The sequence below is a fragment of the Rhinoraja longicauda genome, chromosome 22 (genome assembly GCF_053455715.1).
Source record: "Rhinoraja longicauda isolate Sanriku21f chromosome 22, sRhiLon1.1, whole genome shotgun sequence".
Taxonomy (NCBI): Eukaryota; Metazoa; Chordata; class Chondrichthyes; order Rajiformes; family Arhynchobatidae; genus Rhinoraja; species Rhinoraja longicauda.
This window is the reverse complement of record NC_135974.1, coordinates 7645769-7664965: the sequence shown is the minus strand read 5'-3', so window position 1 is coordinate 7664965 and position 19197 is coordinate 7645769. Positions and strand designations below refer to the sequence as shown.

General features: G+C 42.6%; 2 protein-coding genes across 2 annotated transcripts in view; one reads left to right on the top strand and one right to left on the bottom strand.

The window, feature by feature from the left end:
* tpx2 (TPX2 microtubule nucleation factor) overlaps window positions 1-1879 on the top strand; it is a 27580-nt gene extending 25701 nt beyond the window's left edge. Inside the window, exons 15-16 of the mRNA XM_078418679.1 lie at window positions 597-781; window positions 1607-1879. Coding sequence (XP_078274805.1) covers window positions 597-781; window positions 1607-1717 — 296 coding nt within the window. The 3' untranslated portion in view covers window positions 1718-1879. The remainder of the gene's footprint in view (window positions 1-596; window positions 782-1606) is intronic.
* eapp (e2f-associated phosphoprotein) lies at window positions 433-19197 on the bottom strand. The gene is made up of 7 exons (XM_078418680.1): window positions 19148-19197; window positions 18148-18316; window positions 11122-11300; window positions 9157-9261; window positions 5487-5607; window positions 4560-4667; window positions 433-3515 (listed from the first exon to the last, which is right to left on the bottom strand). Exons 2-7 carry the CDS (start codon window positions 18219-18221, stop codon window positions 3239-3241), a joined length of 864 nt encoding a protein of 287 aa, XP_078274806.1. The 5' UTR covers window positions 18222-18316; window positions 19148-19197; the 3' UTR covers window positions 433-3238.

The following is a 19197-nucleotide window of genomic DNA, read 5'->3' as shown; positions in this document are numbered from 1 at the left end:
GTGATATTGGATTATAGAGGAATGGGTATCCAGCAGATTGAGCCAAAGACTGAGCGTATGTTATTGAATGGCAGTTAATGATGACCATGCCATCAATTTCTGTCAAATAGGTGGTGTTGGTGCTTTTGTTTAGTTTCAGTGCAAGAAAAAAGCGTGATGTGGAAGATCAGCATTTTAAAATAACATTCCTGGTGTATTAAATAATTGGCAATACTGAGTGGGAATATAATATAAGAAAATAACTGCAGATGCTGGTACAAATCAAAGGTATTTATTCACAAAATGCTGGAGTAACTCAGCAGGTCAGGCAGCATCCCGGGAGAGAAGGAATGGGTGACGTTTCGGGTCGAGACCCTTCAGACTGAAGAAGGGTCTTGACCCGAAACGTCACCCATTCCTTCTCTCCCGAGATGCTGCCTGACCTGCTGAGTTACTCCAGCATTTTCTGAGTAGGAATATGGTGTTCTAATAGATTTTAAAGACGTTTGATGAATTGTTGCTCAAAAGATGTAAATTATTTTGATGTCTTTCCTCTATTTAATTACTTTGGGTAACCAGGGTAAAAATCTTCCCTCTTCCATTTTGCCCAAACTTAGAAAGGTTCCCTTCTATAGCTCAAGAGAAGTTTGATTTAGCAACAGAGAAGCGTGCAAAAGAGCGCATGGATTTTGAAATGCGCAAAGCAGACAAAGAAGCCATGCGAGAAAAACTTGAGCAGGTAAAGAAGAAAGAAGTTGAAGAGCTAGAAAAAGATGAAACGGCTAGAGTTCGACAGGAACTAGTGAGTATTTGATAATGGAAATGATTATGTACAAACTGTTCCACAGATGCTCTTTGGAAATGTATAATTTTGCTGTGGGGCATTTAAGACTATGTGATGCAGTCTGAACTTTTGCACAGGCACTGACATCCTGGTTTGTTTATAAATATAGCATTTGTTAGTGCAGTAAAACTGTCAATGTACAGACAGTCATTCAAGAGAGGAAGGGGTTGAGGAATGAATGACTACAACCTACAACTACTTCCTCTACCTCTCCATATAAAAACCTCAAGGCTTCTAACTGGCCTAAATCTAATAACATACTGAACCTAATTGGATGAAGTCCCAGTGATTGTTGTTTCAAACATTTATATCTACCTGCATTGCGGTAGTACTTTAAATTATTTTGTGGAAATCATGGTGTCAAGCAGTAGATCTTGAATGTTAGCTGTATATAAACCTATGGATAAATATGCTGCCTGGCTATCCTGACAATTCAAATCACTAGTGATTTTTTGAGTAAAATCCTGATTAAGATTTTGCTTATGATGTGACATGTCTGGCATTGTACCCTTTCCATTAAGAGAAATTTGCGTTTGGTGACATTTTCTAAATTGGCCCCTCCAGGTTTATTTGTGACAGCAAATTCTATTTTACAATCTTAGCTGTTCAGCATGGAAACAGGTCCTTTGATCAAACTCATCTATGCTAAACAAGATAATCTATCTGAGATAATATCTAAACCTTCCTTATCCATGTACCTCTTAAATGTTATTGTGCCTGCCTCCGCTCATAATTTTGCTTTAAATGTTCAACTTATCTGAATTAACATCTGTCTTTTTACAGGTGCACAAAGCAAATCCTGTGCGACATTACAAAACAGTGGACATCAAACCCAGTGATAAACCACTAACAGTTGCCCACACTCCTCATTTCTCTGAAAGATTTAGGTTGTAATGAATGCTGTTTGTTAACTCGAGTGTTTAAAGCTTTCTGTAATATTTCTAACTTTGTGCTAGATTACTGCTAAGTCTAAGGAATTACTAAGTCATGTATCAATAAAATTGATTTTAATTAAATGTATAGTATATCACTTGTTCTGTTCCAGTCAGTTTTCTCACAGTATATTTGCATAGTGAAAAGCAAATAAAGCTAGAATTTAAAAAATATTTAAATGTTTGGAAGATCTTTTGATGTCTGGTGCTCATTGTAGGTGCACAAAGCAAATGTCATAATTGTGATTCACCTTGATAAGAATAGTTTCAATGAGAATTCCACAAGTTTTGCCTTGGGTAAATCAGATTTATTCAACAAATAAGGTGGAAGCATCAAGACTTCACAAAGCCATTGAATCTTTTTATTTTAATAGACCTGTACTTGTGTGGAAATATACTTTGACTTTTAGTAACTCGTGGGTTCTACGAAGGTTGGTCACGTAATCTGATTTTTCAAATTAGCTGATTTGGCATCCAATACTAGAGTTCCTCCTTTGCTTGAGATTAGTCACTATTGAATATTTCAGTGGCCTGTGGTCTTATCAAAAAAAATCACTGATTAATCCTCTCAACTAATTGGGTCAAAGTGCTTTGTCAAAGAGATTTTGCCTGAGCATATTTTAGGGAGGAGATATCAGCTTTGCAGCTGTACAACACTTTTTAATGGAATGCATAGAATTGGTGGAAGGATTGTGAAATGGATTATTCTCAGCTATTTATGGATAAATCTGAGTAACCAGCCTATACATCTGTTGCTGATGTTCAAGTGACTGGTTCAGTCCTGATCTGCAGTGTTGTATGAATGCAGTTTGCACATTTTTTCCCCTCGCAGCCATGTGGATTGGTAGATTAAATGGCCACCAACTCTCCCCAATGCATGCTGATATCTTTTGAGGAGAGTGGAAGGAAGTAGAGGGGAAGAGATATTGTACTGTGCAGATATGGCATTTATATGGAAAAAAACAAACGTGAAGGTAAGGAAACGAGTGAATAAGACTTGCATAGTCTTGAACAGATCGATGAAATCGGGTGAATTTCAACAATTACTACCTCGTATGACAAATTTCTTCAAGGGGAAGGTGGGCAAGATTAAATTTCTTTTGGATGTGTACACAGTTTCAGAAGATGTCTCCTAGTGTATCTGAGATGTCAGAAAGTACATTAAGAAATCAATGTAGGTTTAATGATGGAGATTAATTTGGAAACTTCTAATCTCCCCCTCAGCATTACAAAGCTAGACTTTGTCAGTGTTCCCATCCTGATTGTTATCTTAGTTAAGGTTTACACTGGTGCACTTTTCCTTAATTTTAATTACAACCCTGTTTCTGTGGTGTCACTAAGCCAACTTGGAACTCAAAATGACTATTATGCAGTATTAGACCATTTGGTACTGCCTGACCAGTTAAGCAACACTGCTTCATTGCTAGTGGTTAGGTTCCCTGTAAAACCAACAATCACTATTTTTTTTTTAAAAACGGGATACTTAACAGTGGCTAGCCAGAACGTTAAAGAAATGATACACTTCATCTCTGTCAAAAACAGCTACTTCCACTGCACACTCAGCACAGCGTACTGGATGGTATATCTCCTCCTCATGCTGCTCTGAGCTGTCTTTGGTTTTGTCACTTGGATATTTCATTTTCTTGGATCTGTTCCTTCTTTTCCCATTGGTAGGATTCTTGTACTTGAGAATTTCTCCTCTGTTGATAATACAATTCATCACAAACATAGCTCTGTACTGCTCCTTGTACAAGTCGTGTCTGAAGAAATAAAAAATAACATTTTTATATAAAACTGCCCCTGCTGCCTTCACATAGATCTGCTTACACTAGTAGTTTAAGTACAATGTTCAGGTATCAATGTTGCTCCAGAACACAACAGTTGACTTTATCCTCATTCTTTTTTTAAAAAAAGACTATCAAGTGAAATACAGCATTTGAAGATGTGCATGAGCAGTGGCAGAGTTGGTAGACGAGTGGATTTTAAGCGCTACCTTTGTCTTCAAACTAAAATTTCAACATCGCACGTGGTCTCCAATTTGCAATAACACTAAGCACTTGCTTTCACCTGAAATATCACAAACTGCAAGTTCTTCGCGAAAACAACTTTAAAAATGAAGCCTGTTAAGAAGAAACCTAGCTCGAGACCCAAGATAAAACATTTCCGTTACTGCATTCAGTGTTCATTGTGGTCGCTATGTTGGAAAAATAAAATGCAGATTGGGGTGTATACTTTTACCATCTGTATTAGACCCCAGCAGGTAACCCTGAGCTTCTGGTTGCCAGTAATTCTCTCCCATTCCATTCTAATATACCATGCCCTTTGTTTCTTACATAACCACCCATCTGTATTTCCCCCATCCTCTAATTGTATAGTCTGTTGAAGAACATGGAAAGCAGCAGTGTAGGTTTCTAATTGCCACATTAAACTATTTGGTGTCCATCTCTATCCCTCCCTATCTTTTTGATTACTGTAAAATAACTTTTGTACAGATGCTGCCTAATTTGCTGAAGAGCACCTGCAGAACATACTCTTGCTTCAGATTTCCAGCATTGTTTCTTAATTTTCATGTGTAGTGGACAGTGACTCTGCATCCACTTTTTTTCCTGAAAAACGGCTGATCTGCTGATATATCAGAGTCCCAGTTGCTCTCCTATTAGTACAACTGTCCTGCCACCCCAACTGTTGCCACTGAATTTAATATCAACTTTGTACTAAACCCAATGCAGGCATTCTGGTCAACTCTAAAGCAGGGCCACTAACGCGCGCACACACACACACACCAGTCAAATGCTACTGCTTACCGTTGGCAATCCAAACACAGAGTTGTCATGCATGCTGGGCAGTTCAAAACTGCATCGCTGACAGGGATTGGTAGAGATTCTGACATGTGTTGCTTAAGTCCACGATAGCTGTAAAAAGTATAATGGGAGATAGACCTTCCTGAGCTTTTACATACATTTACAACTGAATTATATATTCTGTGAGAAGAAGGTTGAAAATTAATAGGTTATCATGATATGGATGGTCAGGTCAACAAAATGGATATTAACTTGGCTGAAGAATCACATGGGAAGATTTTCACCAGATCAATGCTGGGAACAGATTTATGATTTACTCCAGCACTTTGTCTTTTTAACCAATACTTATTTCCATGATTCAGATCTCTTAACTTTTGTGATCTATGGCCATTATCAGATATGTTCACACCACAGGCCCTTGAGAAGACTGCAATGGGCCACTGGGAATTCACAGATTCTTCTTAGTCAATACCACCAAAGTAACAACCAAACTGGATCTCAATATGGGGATATATGGGTGACGGAGGTTATGGGGAGATGGCAGAAGAATGGGGTTAGGAGGGAGAGATAGATCAGCCATGATTGAATAGCAGACTTGATGGGCTAAATGGTCTAATTCTACTATCACTTATGATATTGGAATCCAATCCTAAAAACAGCCAGATATAAAAGTTAACTGAACTACAATAAATTGGCCCCACTGAGATACCCTAAGAAATTAACAAAATGCTGTGGAGCAGACATAGGCAGGGAGGAAGGAAGTTAAAAACTTCACTACCAAAGTTAAGTTTGAAATCAAGTCAAGCTTGGTGAACAACTAATAGTGCAAACGAGATCAGGAATGAATTCATACATTGACGAAGCACCATTGTTTTGAGAATTTAGATCAATTGCAGTGTCACTAAGAGAAAAGGTATCTTTAATACTCACCCTCTCCTCTGCATGTCAACCCAGGCCTGGTCACGATCATCTTGATCTGGGTCATATAAAAGCTCATCATTTGTCAAAACCTTCTGCCGCTTCCTGCATTTCTTCTTTGAACCACTTCCTTCTGCAGGGATAACAGCGGCAGTTGAAGTCATTTTCAAAGTGAAGCTGTGCATAAACTGACAATCAGCAATACACCAAGCCACTATATCGAAGACTTCATTCCCAAATTACAATGAGTGAAGAGATCATAGATTGCTTTTGCTACAATTTTACCCTATAAGTTCATCTAAGTGTCATTTAACGTTCCATTACTCAGGTTAGATTTACCTATCCCTTCAGGAACAAATAATTCATGGAGATGAAATCAGGCACAATGCATAATATTGGGATCAAATGGCAGGCACTCATTCCACTGAACATTCAGAGCAGAAACACTAGCGAAAGACAGAGCAGGCCAGGAGATAATAGTTGTGTAGTTTAGCCCTTGCACCCAACCTGAGCCTTTGTCCTGACAGTCACACAGAAGGATCTGAACCCCCTGATAGTCCCAAGAGGTGACCTTACCATCAAGAATTGAACCATTGAATAAAATTATTTGACAGAATTTGGACACAATATTTGCAGATGACTGAAGAGCCTCCTGATGCCCCAGATCTTGATTTAATCTTAGTGAATAGAATGTTATCCAGGAAAATTGCTTCATTCCTGATATTGCATGCTGCATATGCAAATGGAAGAGCATTTAGAGGTTAATGATCACAACTCCATTAGTTTTAAGATTGTTTTGAATGGGTAGAAGTCTAGACCTTAAGGAAAAGTACATAAGATTTGAGAGAAGTCTGAAGAAGGGTGTCGACCCAAAACATCACCCATTCCTTCTCTCCAGAGATGCTGCCTGACCCCCTGAGTTACTCCAGCATTTTGTGATACCTACGATTTGTACCAGCATCTGCAGTTATTTTCCTACATAAGATTTGAAAAGATGAAATCAGACTGGGACTTTGAGGTATGTAAACCAAGCAGGAAAGAACTCAAGTGAGCGATTAGGACCAAAAGGGGCCATGAAATGTCTTTGGTGAGATTTTGCCATCACAAGGAGCATTTGCTTGCACCAAAACTAAACAAAAGCACCAACACCACCTATTGGCAAAAATTGAGGCATAGGTCATGCAACCCCTTTCAGCCAAATTTGCCTGGATTTTTCCTAAGCTATGAAGAGATGCAAAAGAGGAGTTGGAGGGGCCTTGAGGAAGGTCTTTGCAACTTTGTGCCACAGGTGAGGTCCTGGAAGACTGGAGAGCAACGAATGTTGTTTGTTTAAGAGGAGAATGTGGTAGGGAGGCTGTTGAGGATTCTTTGGGGTAAGATTTATTCCCATTTCTAAGGGAACAGGCTAATTAGGAACAGCTGGCATAACTTTGTAGGTGGCAGTTCACTGAATTGATGGAGGTTTTTGAGGATGTGATCGATGAGGATAAGTTGCTGGATGTTGACTACATGGATTTTAGTAAGGCATTTGATAAAGTTGCCAATGGTAGGCTGATCCAGAAGATAAACATGAATGGGATTCACGGTGGCTTGCCCATTTGGATTTAGAATCAGTTTACTCGTGGAAGGTAGAAGCTTATGGTGGATGGGCATTATTCTGACTGGATGTTTGACCAGTGGAGTTCCGCAGGGGCCGGTGCAGGGACCTCTGTTGTTTGAGATATATATATATATATATATATAAATGATTTAGACTTAAATGGAGATGGGTTGACTGGTAAGTTTGCAGATGACACCAAGATTGCTGAAGTTGTGAAAGGAAAGCTGCCCAAGTATACAGCGGGATGTAGTTCAACTTCAAAAATTGCGGAGAAATGACAGATGGGATTTAATTGGGCAAGTGTGAGGTGCTGCACTTTGGGAGGGTTGAAAGTAAGGGGCGGGTCTACGGCAAGACCCTTAATAGCATTGATGTGGGAAATGGAGCAACACAAGTAGGTAGAGTGGTAAAGACGGCAATATGGTGTACTTTCATTGGTCGGGACATTGAGTATGGGAGTCAGAAAGTCTTAATAGAGCCCTTTAAGACTTAGGCTAGGCCGCATTTGAAGGAGTGTGTATACTTCTGGGCACCCCTTTACAAGAAGAACGTGGAGACTTTGGAGAAGGTACAAAAAAGGTTTGCTATAAAAAAAGGTTGGGAAAATTGGGAGTGTCTCTGGAATACTGGAGGTTGAGAGGAAAGAAGTATATAAAAAATGATGAGAGGCAGAGATAGGATAGAAATTCAGAACCATTTTCTCCAGGGTGGAAATATCAAAGGCTAGAAGGCATAGCTTTAAGGTGTGCAGGACAAAGTTTAAAGGAGATGTGTGGGGCAGGTTTTTTTACACAAAGGATGGTTGATGACTGGATCACACTGCTTGGACTAGTGGTGGAGGCTTTTAGGTAGGCACATGGATATGCGGGCAATGGAGGTATGTGGATCACATGCAGGCAGCTGCTTGGTATTATGTTCGGTACAGTCTTTAGGATCAAAGGGCCTGCTCCTGTGCTGTGCTTTTCTAGGTTCTATAATTTGCACAATCACTCCGTGTCTGGGTGGGTTTCCTCCAGTCACTTCATTTTTCTCCCACATTCCAACAAACTGGTTTCTGGAAATCACCTCTTTGTGTACATTAATGGCAAAAGTAATAAGATGGAGTTGACTGGTATATGTAAGATGAACTTAGTAACAAGGATACATGGAAATAAGGAGAGGGCAATAGAATCAATGAGATTGATCCACTGTGTTGATTAAACACGATAGGCTGAATGGAATCCTTCTATGCCGTTTATATATAAAGTAAGATATTACAAGTCCAACGAGGAATACGATTCATTTAAAGCCAATAATTCCCACTTTGTTCCTTCTCATGTTACAAAGAGATTACCTCTCACTTGCTCATGTCACAGAGCCTTCAGCTCTTAGTACTTTGCTCATGATTAATCTTCATACTGCCTTTAAGTGGGGCAAGTTGGGCTGTTTACCCGCAAAAGCCATCGTTGGCAAGTCTTGAATCAATTTTTTACAGCAAGTCTCACTGTAAAATTATCACAGGTTTAGAAACTGGCTGAGTTTGCTTTCTTCAGCTTGGTCTGCAGCACTGTAGGCAGGGGCAATGACCTTACTTCAAAGACACAATGCGGAAACAGGTCCACCGAGTCTGCGCCAACCAGTGATCACCCATACACTAGCACTCTCCTACTCACTAGGGACTATTTATAATTTTACCAAAGCTAATTAGCCTACAAACCTGTACCTCTTTGGAGTGTGGGAGGAAACTGGAATGCAAGCAATAGAGAAAACCCACGCGGTCACAGAGAGAACGTGCAAACTCTGTACAGACAGCCCCTGTTGTCAGGATTGAACCCGGGTCTCTGGCACTGTAAGGCAGCAGCTCTATCACTGTGCCACCCAAGTACTCAGGGTTTCCTATGCAAGACCAATGATAAACCATTCTTACCAAATTGAACAAAATGCAAGCAATAGAGTGAGGATGCCAGTCGCATCGGGATGCACTGAAGCAGCTCCTGCAGGCTCAGACAGATCCGATTTGTGGGTGTCACAATTTCCCTCACCTACATCATTCTCTATATTATTCCAACTGCAAGTAAAGAACCAGAGAAGTGAAGTCCCTACCTTGTTCATCTTCACCCTCAGAGTCCGAGTCAAAGTACACTTCGTTGTAGTATTGCTGTTGGGGAGCAGCTCGCGACTGAGAGCTCATGTCACTGGAGGAAGCACCTGACAAGAAAGACCAAAGAGATTAAGAGCAAAATCATATTAAAATTCCTTACAAGCGACAAAATTCTATTTAGCAAGGCATGAAATGTTGCGAGAGAATTGGAAACAGTTCAAGAGCTGGTACAGCACCCAAGTGAAAAAGAGCACAGGGCCACTGACAACTGCCCCAACGTGGGTTAACCTCACTGTTTTACTCACTGACCAATAAAACACAGATAAGGCAGGTGCAAGTTTAGATCCAAAGCACCCTTTACATTGTACCAAACAGCCGACATAATGCAAATTAGTTATGGAGTGAAGCATACCCCTAACAATGCAGCAGACCCACAGAGAGGAGTGGTTACTTTCTAATTTTCCACAGTTTTCACAAATTCACCATGTTAGTTTATTTGAGACTGTTGAAAAATTAAGGATAGTTTTCTGCCTCCAATGAACACGAAATCAAATTTAGAGTTCCGGACAAGGAACTGCTGATGATGGAATCTTGAGCAAACACGCAGCAGGTCAGACAGCATCTGTGGAATGAATGAACAGGTAACATTTCGGGTTGGATCCTTATTTTAGAGTGATTGTAGTAGGGATGAGAAAGATGGAAAAGAGGTGGAGCCAGGACAAAACCTGGCAAGTAATAGAGAGATACAGGTAAGGGGGTGTTTTGATGGGCAGGTGGATGGTGTAAGTGACAAAGGCTTGAGGAGAAAATGAGACAAAAGAATGTCAGATAAGTATAACAGTATAACAGAGCTTTATTTGTCATTCGGCACCGAAGTACCGAACGAAACTACATAGCAGTCATAGAAAAAAAGAACACAAGACACATAACCCCAACACAAACGCCCATCACAGTGACTCCAAACACCCCCTCACTGTGATGGAGGCAACAAAACTTCCACTCTCTTCCCCACGGACAGACAGCTCGTCCCCGACCGACCCGCACAGTCCCCGCAAGGGGATGGAAGTCCCCGCGGCCGAATAGCACCGTGCGCTGAAACGTCTCGCGGCCGAGCCGGGCGATGAAAGGCCCCGCGACCAAGCCTTGCGCAGCTAAGTCCCGTGGCCGAGCCGCACCGGGCGATGTTAAGTCCCGCGGCCGAGCCGCACCAGCGATGAAAAGTCCCGCGGCCGAGCTGCACCGGGCGAGTGAAACATAAAACCAGAGAGAAGTATATAGGTAGATAGGGGGCAGAGGGATAAAAGGGGAATGAGGGACTCGGGGATGGGAGATGAGTGCATGAAGGGGAAAGGAGCAGGGTGACGGGGGGGTGAGAGATAATAGTAGAAAATGGGTGGTGGGGGGCACAGGAAAGAGAAGTAATAGGGAGGTATTACTTGAAATAAGAGGTCAATGTTCATATTGTTTGGTTGTCATCTATGCAAGCAGAATAGGAGGTGCTGTTCCTCCAGTTTGCGTGTGGCCTCATTGTGGCAATGTAGGAGGTCCAGGACAGAAAAGTCTGTATATGAGTGAGAAGGGGAGTTAATGGTTAACAACTGGAAATCTGGGAGGCCTTGGCAGACTGAGCACATGTGTTTGGCGAAACGGTCACCTAATCTACGCTTGGTCTTGCCAATGTAAAGGGAGCACCGAATAGAGTATATGAGATTTGAGGAGGTGCATGTAAACTTTTGTCTCCTGTTGAGTTGTACGGTTCTGGTGTACACTTCTGACACTTGTGGGTCACCACAGTCTTAAAAACCAATAGTCAGAGCTGCAGAGGTCATATCGTACAATGGTCAACCAAACATCTATTTACATTACTCTTTGAATATACATCATCAAGGTTTAATTTAGTAAAACCAGAGCCAATACAATGACGTGAAGTTCTAATTTACAGGAGCATTAATAATGCTGAAACATACCTTCAGGTGTGAATGACCAGCTCCCCTCAATAACCTTCATGGTGGTATCCAACTCTGCTGCCATCTCCTTCTCAAATTCGTCATCGCTAGATTCACTTTCACCTGTTAAATATTCCTTGATCAATTTGCGTTTGCGTTCAGGCGTGCCATGGAGTAGAATATCTAACTCATCCTCGGAGCTGGAAAGTGGAAACAAATTAAATTTGGAATATAATACAGAGAAATATGAGGTGTTGCATTTTGGAAAGTCTGACATTGGCAGGATCAACACAGTGATTGGTAGAGCTTTGGAGAGTGTTGTGGAGCAGAGGGATCTAGAAGTGCAGGTACATCATTCCTAGAAGGTGGTGTCACAGATAGATAGGGTGGTCAAAAAGGCTTTTGGCACATTGGCTTTCACTAGAGTACTGAGTATAGAGGTTGGAAGGTCATGTTGCAGTTATATCAGACGTAGGCGAGGTTATATTTAGAGTATTGTGTTCAGTTCTGGGCACCATATTATAGGATTTTTTTTATTATGTTGGTATGGGTACGGAGAAGATTTATGATATTGCCTGGACTCGAAGGTCTGAGCTATAGCAAGAGGTTGAGCAGGCTGGGACTCTATTCCCTGGAGCGCAGGAGGGTTGATCTTATCGAGGTGTATAAAATAATGAGACAATAGACAATAGGTGCAGGAGTAGGCCATTCAGCCCTTCGAGCCAGCACCGCCATTCAATGCGATCATGGCTGATCACTCTCAATCAGTACCCCGTTCCTGCCTTCTCCCCATACCCCCTCACTCCGCTATCCTTAAGAGCTCTATCCAGTTCTCTCTTGAAAGCATCCAACGAACTGGCCTCCACTGCCTTCTGAGGCAGAGAATTCCACACCTTCACCACTCTCTGACTGAAAAAGTTCTTCCTCATCTCCGTTCTAAATGGCCTACCCCTTATTCTTAAACTGTGGCCCCTTGTTCTGGACTCCCCCAACATTGGGAACATGTATCCTGCCTCTAATGTGTCCAATCCCCTAATTATCTTATATGTTTCAATAAGATCCCCCCTCATCCTTCTAAATTCCAGTGTATACAAGCCTAATTGCTCCAGCCTTTCAACATACGACAGTCCCGCCATTCCGGGAATTAACCTAGTGAACCTACGCTGCACGCCCTCAATAGCAAGAATATCCTTCCTCAAATTTGGAGACCAAAACTGCACACAGTACTCCAGGTGCGGTCTCACCAGGGCCCGGTACAACTATAGAAGGACCTCTTTGCTCCTATACTCAACTCCTCTTGTTACGAAGGCCAACATTCCATTGGCTTTCTTCACTGCCTGCTGTACCTGCATGCTTCCTTTCAGTGACTGATGCACTAGGATACCCAGATCTCGTTGAACATCCCCTCTTCCTAACTTGACACCATTCAGATAATAATCTGCCTTTCTATTCTTACTTCCAAAGTGAATAACCTCACACTTATCTACATTAAACTGCATCTGCCATGTATCCGCCCACTCACACAACCTGTCCAAGTCACCCTGCAGCCTTATTGCATCTTCCTCACAATTCACACTACCCCCCAGCTTAGTATCATCTGCAAATTTGCTAATGGTACTTTTAATCCCTTCATCTGTCATTAATGTATATCGTAAATAGCTGGGGTCCCAGCACCGAACCTTGCGGTACCCCACTGGTCACTGCCTGCCATTCCGAAAGGGACCCATTTATCCCCACTCTTTGCTTTCTGTCTGTCAACCAATTTTCTATCCATGTCAGTACCCTACCCCCAATACCATGTGCTCTAATTTTGCCCACTAATCTCCTATGTGGGACCTTGTCGAAGGCTTTCTGAAAGTCGAGGTACACCACATCCACCGACTCTCCCGTCAATTTTCCTAGTTACATCCTCAAAAAATTCCAGTAGATTTGTCAAGCATGATTTCCCCTTCGTAAATCCATGCTGACTCGGAATGATCCTGTTACTGCTATCCAAATGCTCAGCAATTTCGTCTTTTATAATTGACTCCAGCATCTTCCCCACCACTGATGTCAGACTAACTGGTCTATAATTACCCGTTTTCTCTCTCCCTCCTTTCTTAAAAAGTGGGATAACATTTGCTATCCTCCAATCCACAGGAACTGATCCTGAATCTATAGAACATTGAAAAATGATCTCCAATGCTTCCACTATTTCTGGAGCCACCTCCTTAAGCACCCTGGGATGCAGACCATCAGGCCCTGGGGATTTATCAGCCTTCAGTCCCATCAGTCTACCCAAAACCATTTCCTGCCTAATGTGGATTTCCTTCAGTTCCTCCATCACCCTAGGTTCTCCGGCCCCTAGAACATTTGGGAGATTGTGTGTATCCTCCTCAGTAAACACAGATCCAAAGTAACGGTTTAACTCGTCTGCCATTTCTTTGTTCCCCATAATAAATTCCCCTGCTTCTGTCTTCAAGGGACCCACATTTGCCTTGACTATTTTTTTCCTCTTCACGTACCTAAAAAAACTTTTGCTATCCTCCTTTATATTATTGGCTAGTTTACCCTCGTACCTCATCTTTTCTCCCGGTATTGCCTTTTTAGTTAACTTTTGTTGCTCTTTAAAAGAGTCCCAATCCTTTGTCTTCCCACTCTTCTTTGCTATGTTATACTTCCTCTCCTTAATTTTTATGCTGTCCTTGACTTCCCTCGTCAGCCACAGGTGTCTCTTACTCCCCTTAGATTCTTTCCGCCTCTTTGGGATAAATTGATCCTGCAACCTCTGCATTATTCCCAGGAATACCAGCCATTGCTGATCTACCGTCTTCCCTGCTAGGGCCTCCTTCCAGTCAATTTTGGCCAGCTCCTGCCTCATGCCTCTGTAATCCCCTTTGCTATACTGTAATACCGACACTTCCGATTTTCCCTTCTGCCTTTCCATTTGCAGAGTAAAACTTATCATGTTGTGATCACTGCCTCCTAATGGCTCTTTTACCTCTAGTCCCCTTATCAGATCAGGATCATTACACAACACTAAATCCAGAATTGCCTTCTCCCTGGTAGGCTCCAGTACAAGCTGTTCTAAGAATCTATCTCGAAGGCACTCTACAAACTCTCTTTCCTGGGGTCCATTTCCAACCTGATTTTCCCAGTCTACCTGCATGTTGAAATCTCCCATAACCACCGTAGCATTACATTTGTGACACGCCAATTTTATCTCCTGATTCAACTTGCACCCTATGTCGAGGCTACTGTTTGGGGGCCTATAGATAACTCCCATTAGGGTCTTTTTACCCTTACAATTCCTCATTTCTATCCATACTGATTCAACATCTCCTGATTCTATGTCACCCCTTGCAAGGGAATGAATATCATTCCTTACCAGCAGAGCAACCCCACCCCCTCTGCCCACCTGTCTGTCTTTTCTATACGTTGTGTACCCCTGTGTAACCCTGAATATTCAGTTCCCAGACCTGGAATAGATCGGGTATACTTGCCCATAGTCGGCGAATCGAGAACCAGAGGTCATAGGTTTTTGGTGAAGAGGGAAAGATTTAGTGGGAATCTGAGAGGTAACTTCTTCACACAAAGTGTATGGACCAAGCTGCTAGAGGAGGTAGTTGAGGCAGTTTCATCTTTCTAAACTCCAGCGAGTAAAGGCCCAGCGCTCATCATATGTTAAACCACTCATTCCTGGGATAATTCTTGTAAACCTCCAGACTCTCTCCAGAGCCAGCACGTCCTTCCTCTCATATGGTGCCCAAAATTGCTCACAATACTCCAAATGCAGCCTGTTCAGCACCTTATAGAGCCTCAGCATTACATCCCTTTTAAAAAAAAATTCTAGCCTTCTTGAGATAAATGCTAGCATTGCGTTTACCTTCCTTACTACCGATTCAACTTGAACATTAACTTTTTGGAAATGCTGCACCAGCACTCCCAAGTCCCTTTGCACCTCCAATTTCTGGATTCTCTCCCCATTTAGAAAATAATCGACATCTTTATTCCTTTATGTCCTTTTCAAAAGGCACTGAAGAGTCAGCTGCATCAGTTGGTCTGGAATCACACATAACAAGCAGGTAAGGGCAGTAAAAGTCATATCCTGAAGAACATTAATAAATCAGATGTGACTTTACGATAATACACTAGTTTTGTGGTAACCATTGCTGTGGCCATTTTTAATTCTAGTTTAGTTTAGTTTATTATTGCCGCGTGTACAGTGGAAAGCTTTTCTGTTGCATGCTATCGAGTCAGCGAAAAGGCTATATATGATTACAATCAAGCCGCCCACAATGTACAGATACAGGATAAAGGGAATAATGTTTAGTGCAAGATAAAGTCCAGTAAAATCCAATTAAAGATAGTTCAAATGTCTCCAATGAGGTAGTTTGAACTGCTCAGGCCTTGTCACAGTCTGAGGGTGGCCGAATGATTATATTGGGACTCAAGTTTTTTCTCTTGATGCCTTTGCAAAGATCACAGCAAACGTTTGTCTGTCATGCAGCAGACCTGTCCTTCACATGGGAATGTACTTCACGGTTCATCCATTGTTTCCAGTTAGGATCGCCCAGCTGTTGCGATGGATTCAAAATCATGTCCACAAACCAACAGCCTTGGTCTCAGAATGTTAGTAATCTAACAGAACTAATATGCTACTGTATCACAAAATGCTGGAGTAAATCAGCGGGTCAGGCAGCATCTCAGGAGAGAAGGAATGGGTGACGTTTCGGGTCGAGACCCTTCTTCAGACCCAGTCTTCGATTTGTACCAGCATCTGCAGTTATTTTCCTGCACAATATGCTACTGTACCTCAATTGTAATCTGCAAGCTTCAAACCTGATTGGGGAATCTTAATATCATTAAAAAAGATTGTTTAAACGTTAACTTCATTTCTCTTCCCAAAGATGCTGATGTCAGATTTGCTACGTTTTTCATCATTTTGTGATTTATTTTAAATTTCCACCAACTGCAATATTTTTGATTTTCATTTAAAACTTATATTAAATCTACGTTCAAATGTTTCATTTGTTTTAGGGGTATTAATACTACCTGTGGCCTCATTACTATTTACCAGCCCAAAGTCCTTATGATTAACTTTCTGATGAAACTCTGAAATGTACACTGATATGGAACTATTGTACACCCCTGAGAGGCAGAGCGCGACTCGTCAAAAGTTAAACTATCATGGGGGTGAAGGAGCAACATAAAACTATAACTATAGAGGGAGTACAGAGAAGGTTCACCAGATTGATCCCTGGGATGGCGGGACTTTCATATGAAGAAAGATTGGATAGACTAGGCTTGTACTCGCTGGAATTTAGAAGACTGAGGGGGGATCTTATAGAAACATATAAAATTCTTAAGGGTTTGGAGAGGCTAGATGCGGGAAGATTGTTCCCGATGTTGGGGGAGTCCAGAACCAGGGGTCACAGCTTAAGGATAAGGGGGAAGTCCTTTAGGACTGAGATGAGAATACATTTCTTCACACAGAGAGTGGTGAGTCTGTGGAATTCTCTGCCACAGAAGGTAGTTGAGGCCAGTTCATTGGCTATATTTAAGAGGGAGTTAGATGTGGCCCTTGTGGCTAAAGGGATCAGGGGGTATGGAGAGAAGGCAGGTACAGGTTACTGAGCTGGATGATCAGCCATGATCATATTGAATGGCGGTGCAGGCTCGAAGGGCCGAATGGCCTACTCCTGCACCTATTTTCTATGTTTCTATGAGAAAATAGAAAATGAAACTAGCAAAATCCCAAAGTTGGGGACAAAGACAAAGAACATGTTGATGTTCTGATGAAGTATCGTCAATGTGAAATGTTGTTTATCTTCCCAAAGATACAGTCTGACCTGCTGATAATTTCCAGCATTTTAAAGTAAGTTGAGGTGATAGAATATCAAAAGGGAAAATACCAAAAGAGCTACAAAAAGGCAAAATACAAAAAGAACTGTCAAGGGTATAATGCAAAAAATCTTTTTGCAATTGTATTAGGAAAGAAAGAGCAATCAGGAACAATGAACTCCTCTTAAAATTGATAATGGTGATATCAATTTTAAATGGCAACTCATTGTTCCTGACTGAAAAATGACATTATGAATTATTGCTTTAAGCTAATATTTACAAGAAAACAGGACAGTATCGCAGGGAAATTAATATCAAACCAGGGACTAGCCAAAAATATTGTACATGACAACAAAGAAAAAAAGTAACATCTCTTAGTAGTGACAAATTTCCTGGAGTGAGTAGTTTCAGTCTGGGCTTATGGTAACTGATGCAAACAATGAAAGATCCAGAAACGCAACATTAAATGTCACACAGAGGAACCCCACCTCTGGCCGGTCCCTTTGCAACGACCTGGTTAACTCATCACTTCCCACCCAAACCGCCCCCTTCCCCAGGTACTTTCCCCTGCAACCGCAGGAGATGCAACACCTGCCCCGATATCTCCTCCCTTGACTCCATCCAAGGACCCCCACAGCCTTTCAGGTGAGGCAGAAGTTCACTTGCACCTCCTCCAACCTCATCTACTGTATCGCTGTTCCTGACTCCTATGTATCGGCGAGACCAAGCGCAGGCCCAGCGATCGTTTCACTCAACACCTTCGCTCAGTCGGCCTAGGCTTTCGCGATCTCCCGGTTGCTAAACACTTTAACTCCCCTTCCCATTCGGACCCTTCTGTGTTGGACCACTTCCACTGTCAGTGTGAGGCCCACCGTAAATTGGAGACACAGGACCTCATATTTTGCTTGGGCAGCTTACAACCCAGCGGTCTGAAGAAGGGCCTCGACCCCAAACGTCACCCATGCCTTCTCTCCAGAGATGCTGCTCGACCCGCTGAGTTACTCCAGCATTTTGTGTCTATCTTCAATGCGATAACTGCGGCAACCAGTGAAGTATCCTTCTCCCCTCTCTCTCCTCCCCGCGCTGAGCCAGTTTTCAAATTGCCCGGAAAGCTCACTGCACTGGGACGACATTGCGCCGGCGGCCCGGCAGCCCGGCTCACGCACTCTTCCAACTCCACCCCATCCCACTACCTCTCGTCCCATAGCGTCCTCCTCTCCCCACCTCGACGCCGGGTCCTCCTCTTCCTCACTCAGCTCGTCCACCAGGTACGGGTCCTCGGCTGCCAGGCTGTTCATGGCTCCTCCGCAGCTCCCACAATGGCGGCACCTCCTCCGCTCGCCACTGAGCGACGGGCTGCTTCCGGCCCACACTGATGGCGCAGAGTTGGCAGCTGTCGGGGCGGGGAGAGGGCATGGGGAGGATTAGTGGGAGAGGAAGGGAGGGAGGAGTGGGGGGAGGAAGTAAAAGCAGGGAGATGTGGAAGAAACATTGATAGCAGGAGTCATAGAAACATAGAAAATAGGTGCAGGAGTAGGCCATTCGGCCCTTCGAGCATGCACCGCCATTCAATATGATCATGGCTGATCATTCAGCTCAGTAGCCTGTACCTGCCTTCTCTCCATACCCCCTGATCCCTTTAACAAAAAGGGCCACATCTAACTCCCTCTTAAATATAGTCAATGAACTGGCCTCAACTACCTTCTGTGGCAGAGAATTCCACAGACTCACCACTCTCTGTGTGAAGATCCGTGAGCCTATTCCGCTATTCAGTGTGATTAAGACCGATTCTCTGTCAGTGCCCTCTTCCTGTTCTCTCTCCATCTCCTTAATGTATTTGCCTCTAGACATCTGTCCATCTCCATAAATATATTCAGCAATGGCTCTGTGGTAGAACATTCCACAGGTTCACCATCTCAGTGAAGACATTTATCTTCTTCCGAGTCTTACTCATTCCGAGCCCAGTTGGAACAACCAACCAAGCCCAGTTAAAAGAAACAGTTTACTTGCATCCATTCTGTCAGCTTTGTCAGAAAATGTCGCACTTTAATGAGATCTCCTGTCATTCATCTATTCACACTCTTATACAACTCCACCATTCCACGGAACAACCTGAAAAACCTTTTATTGCGCTTATAGCACGCAATGCAGCACATAATCAGTCTCTGCTGCCCACCAATTCCATGCTAACCATCATACTCTTTTACCACTATGCACATTTTACCTGTTCCACATTCAGCTTCGCCTATTCACCTGCACAGGAGGCACACTTTA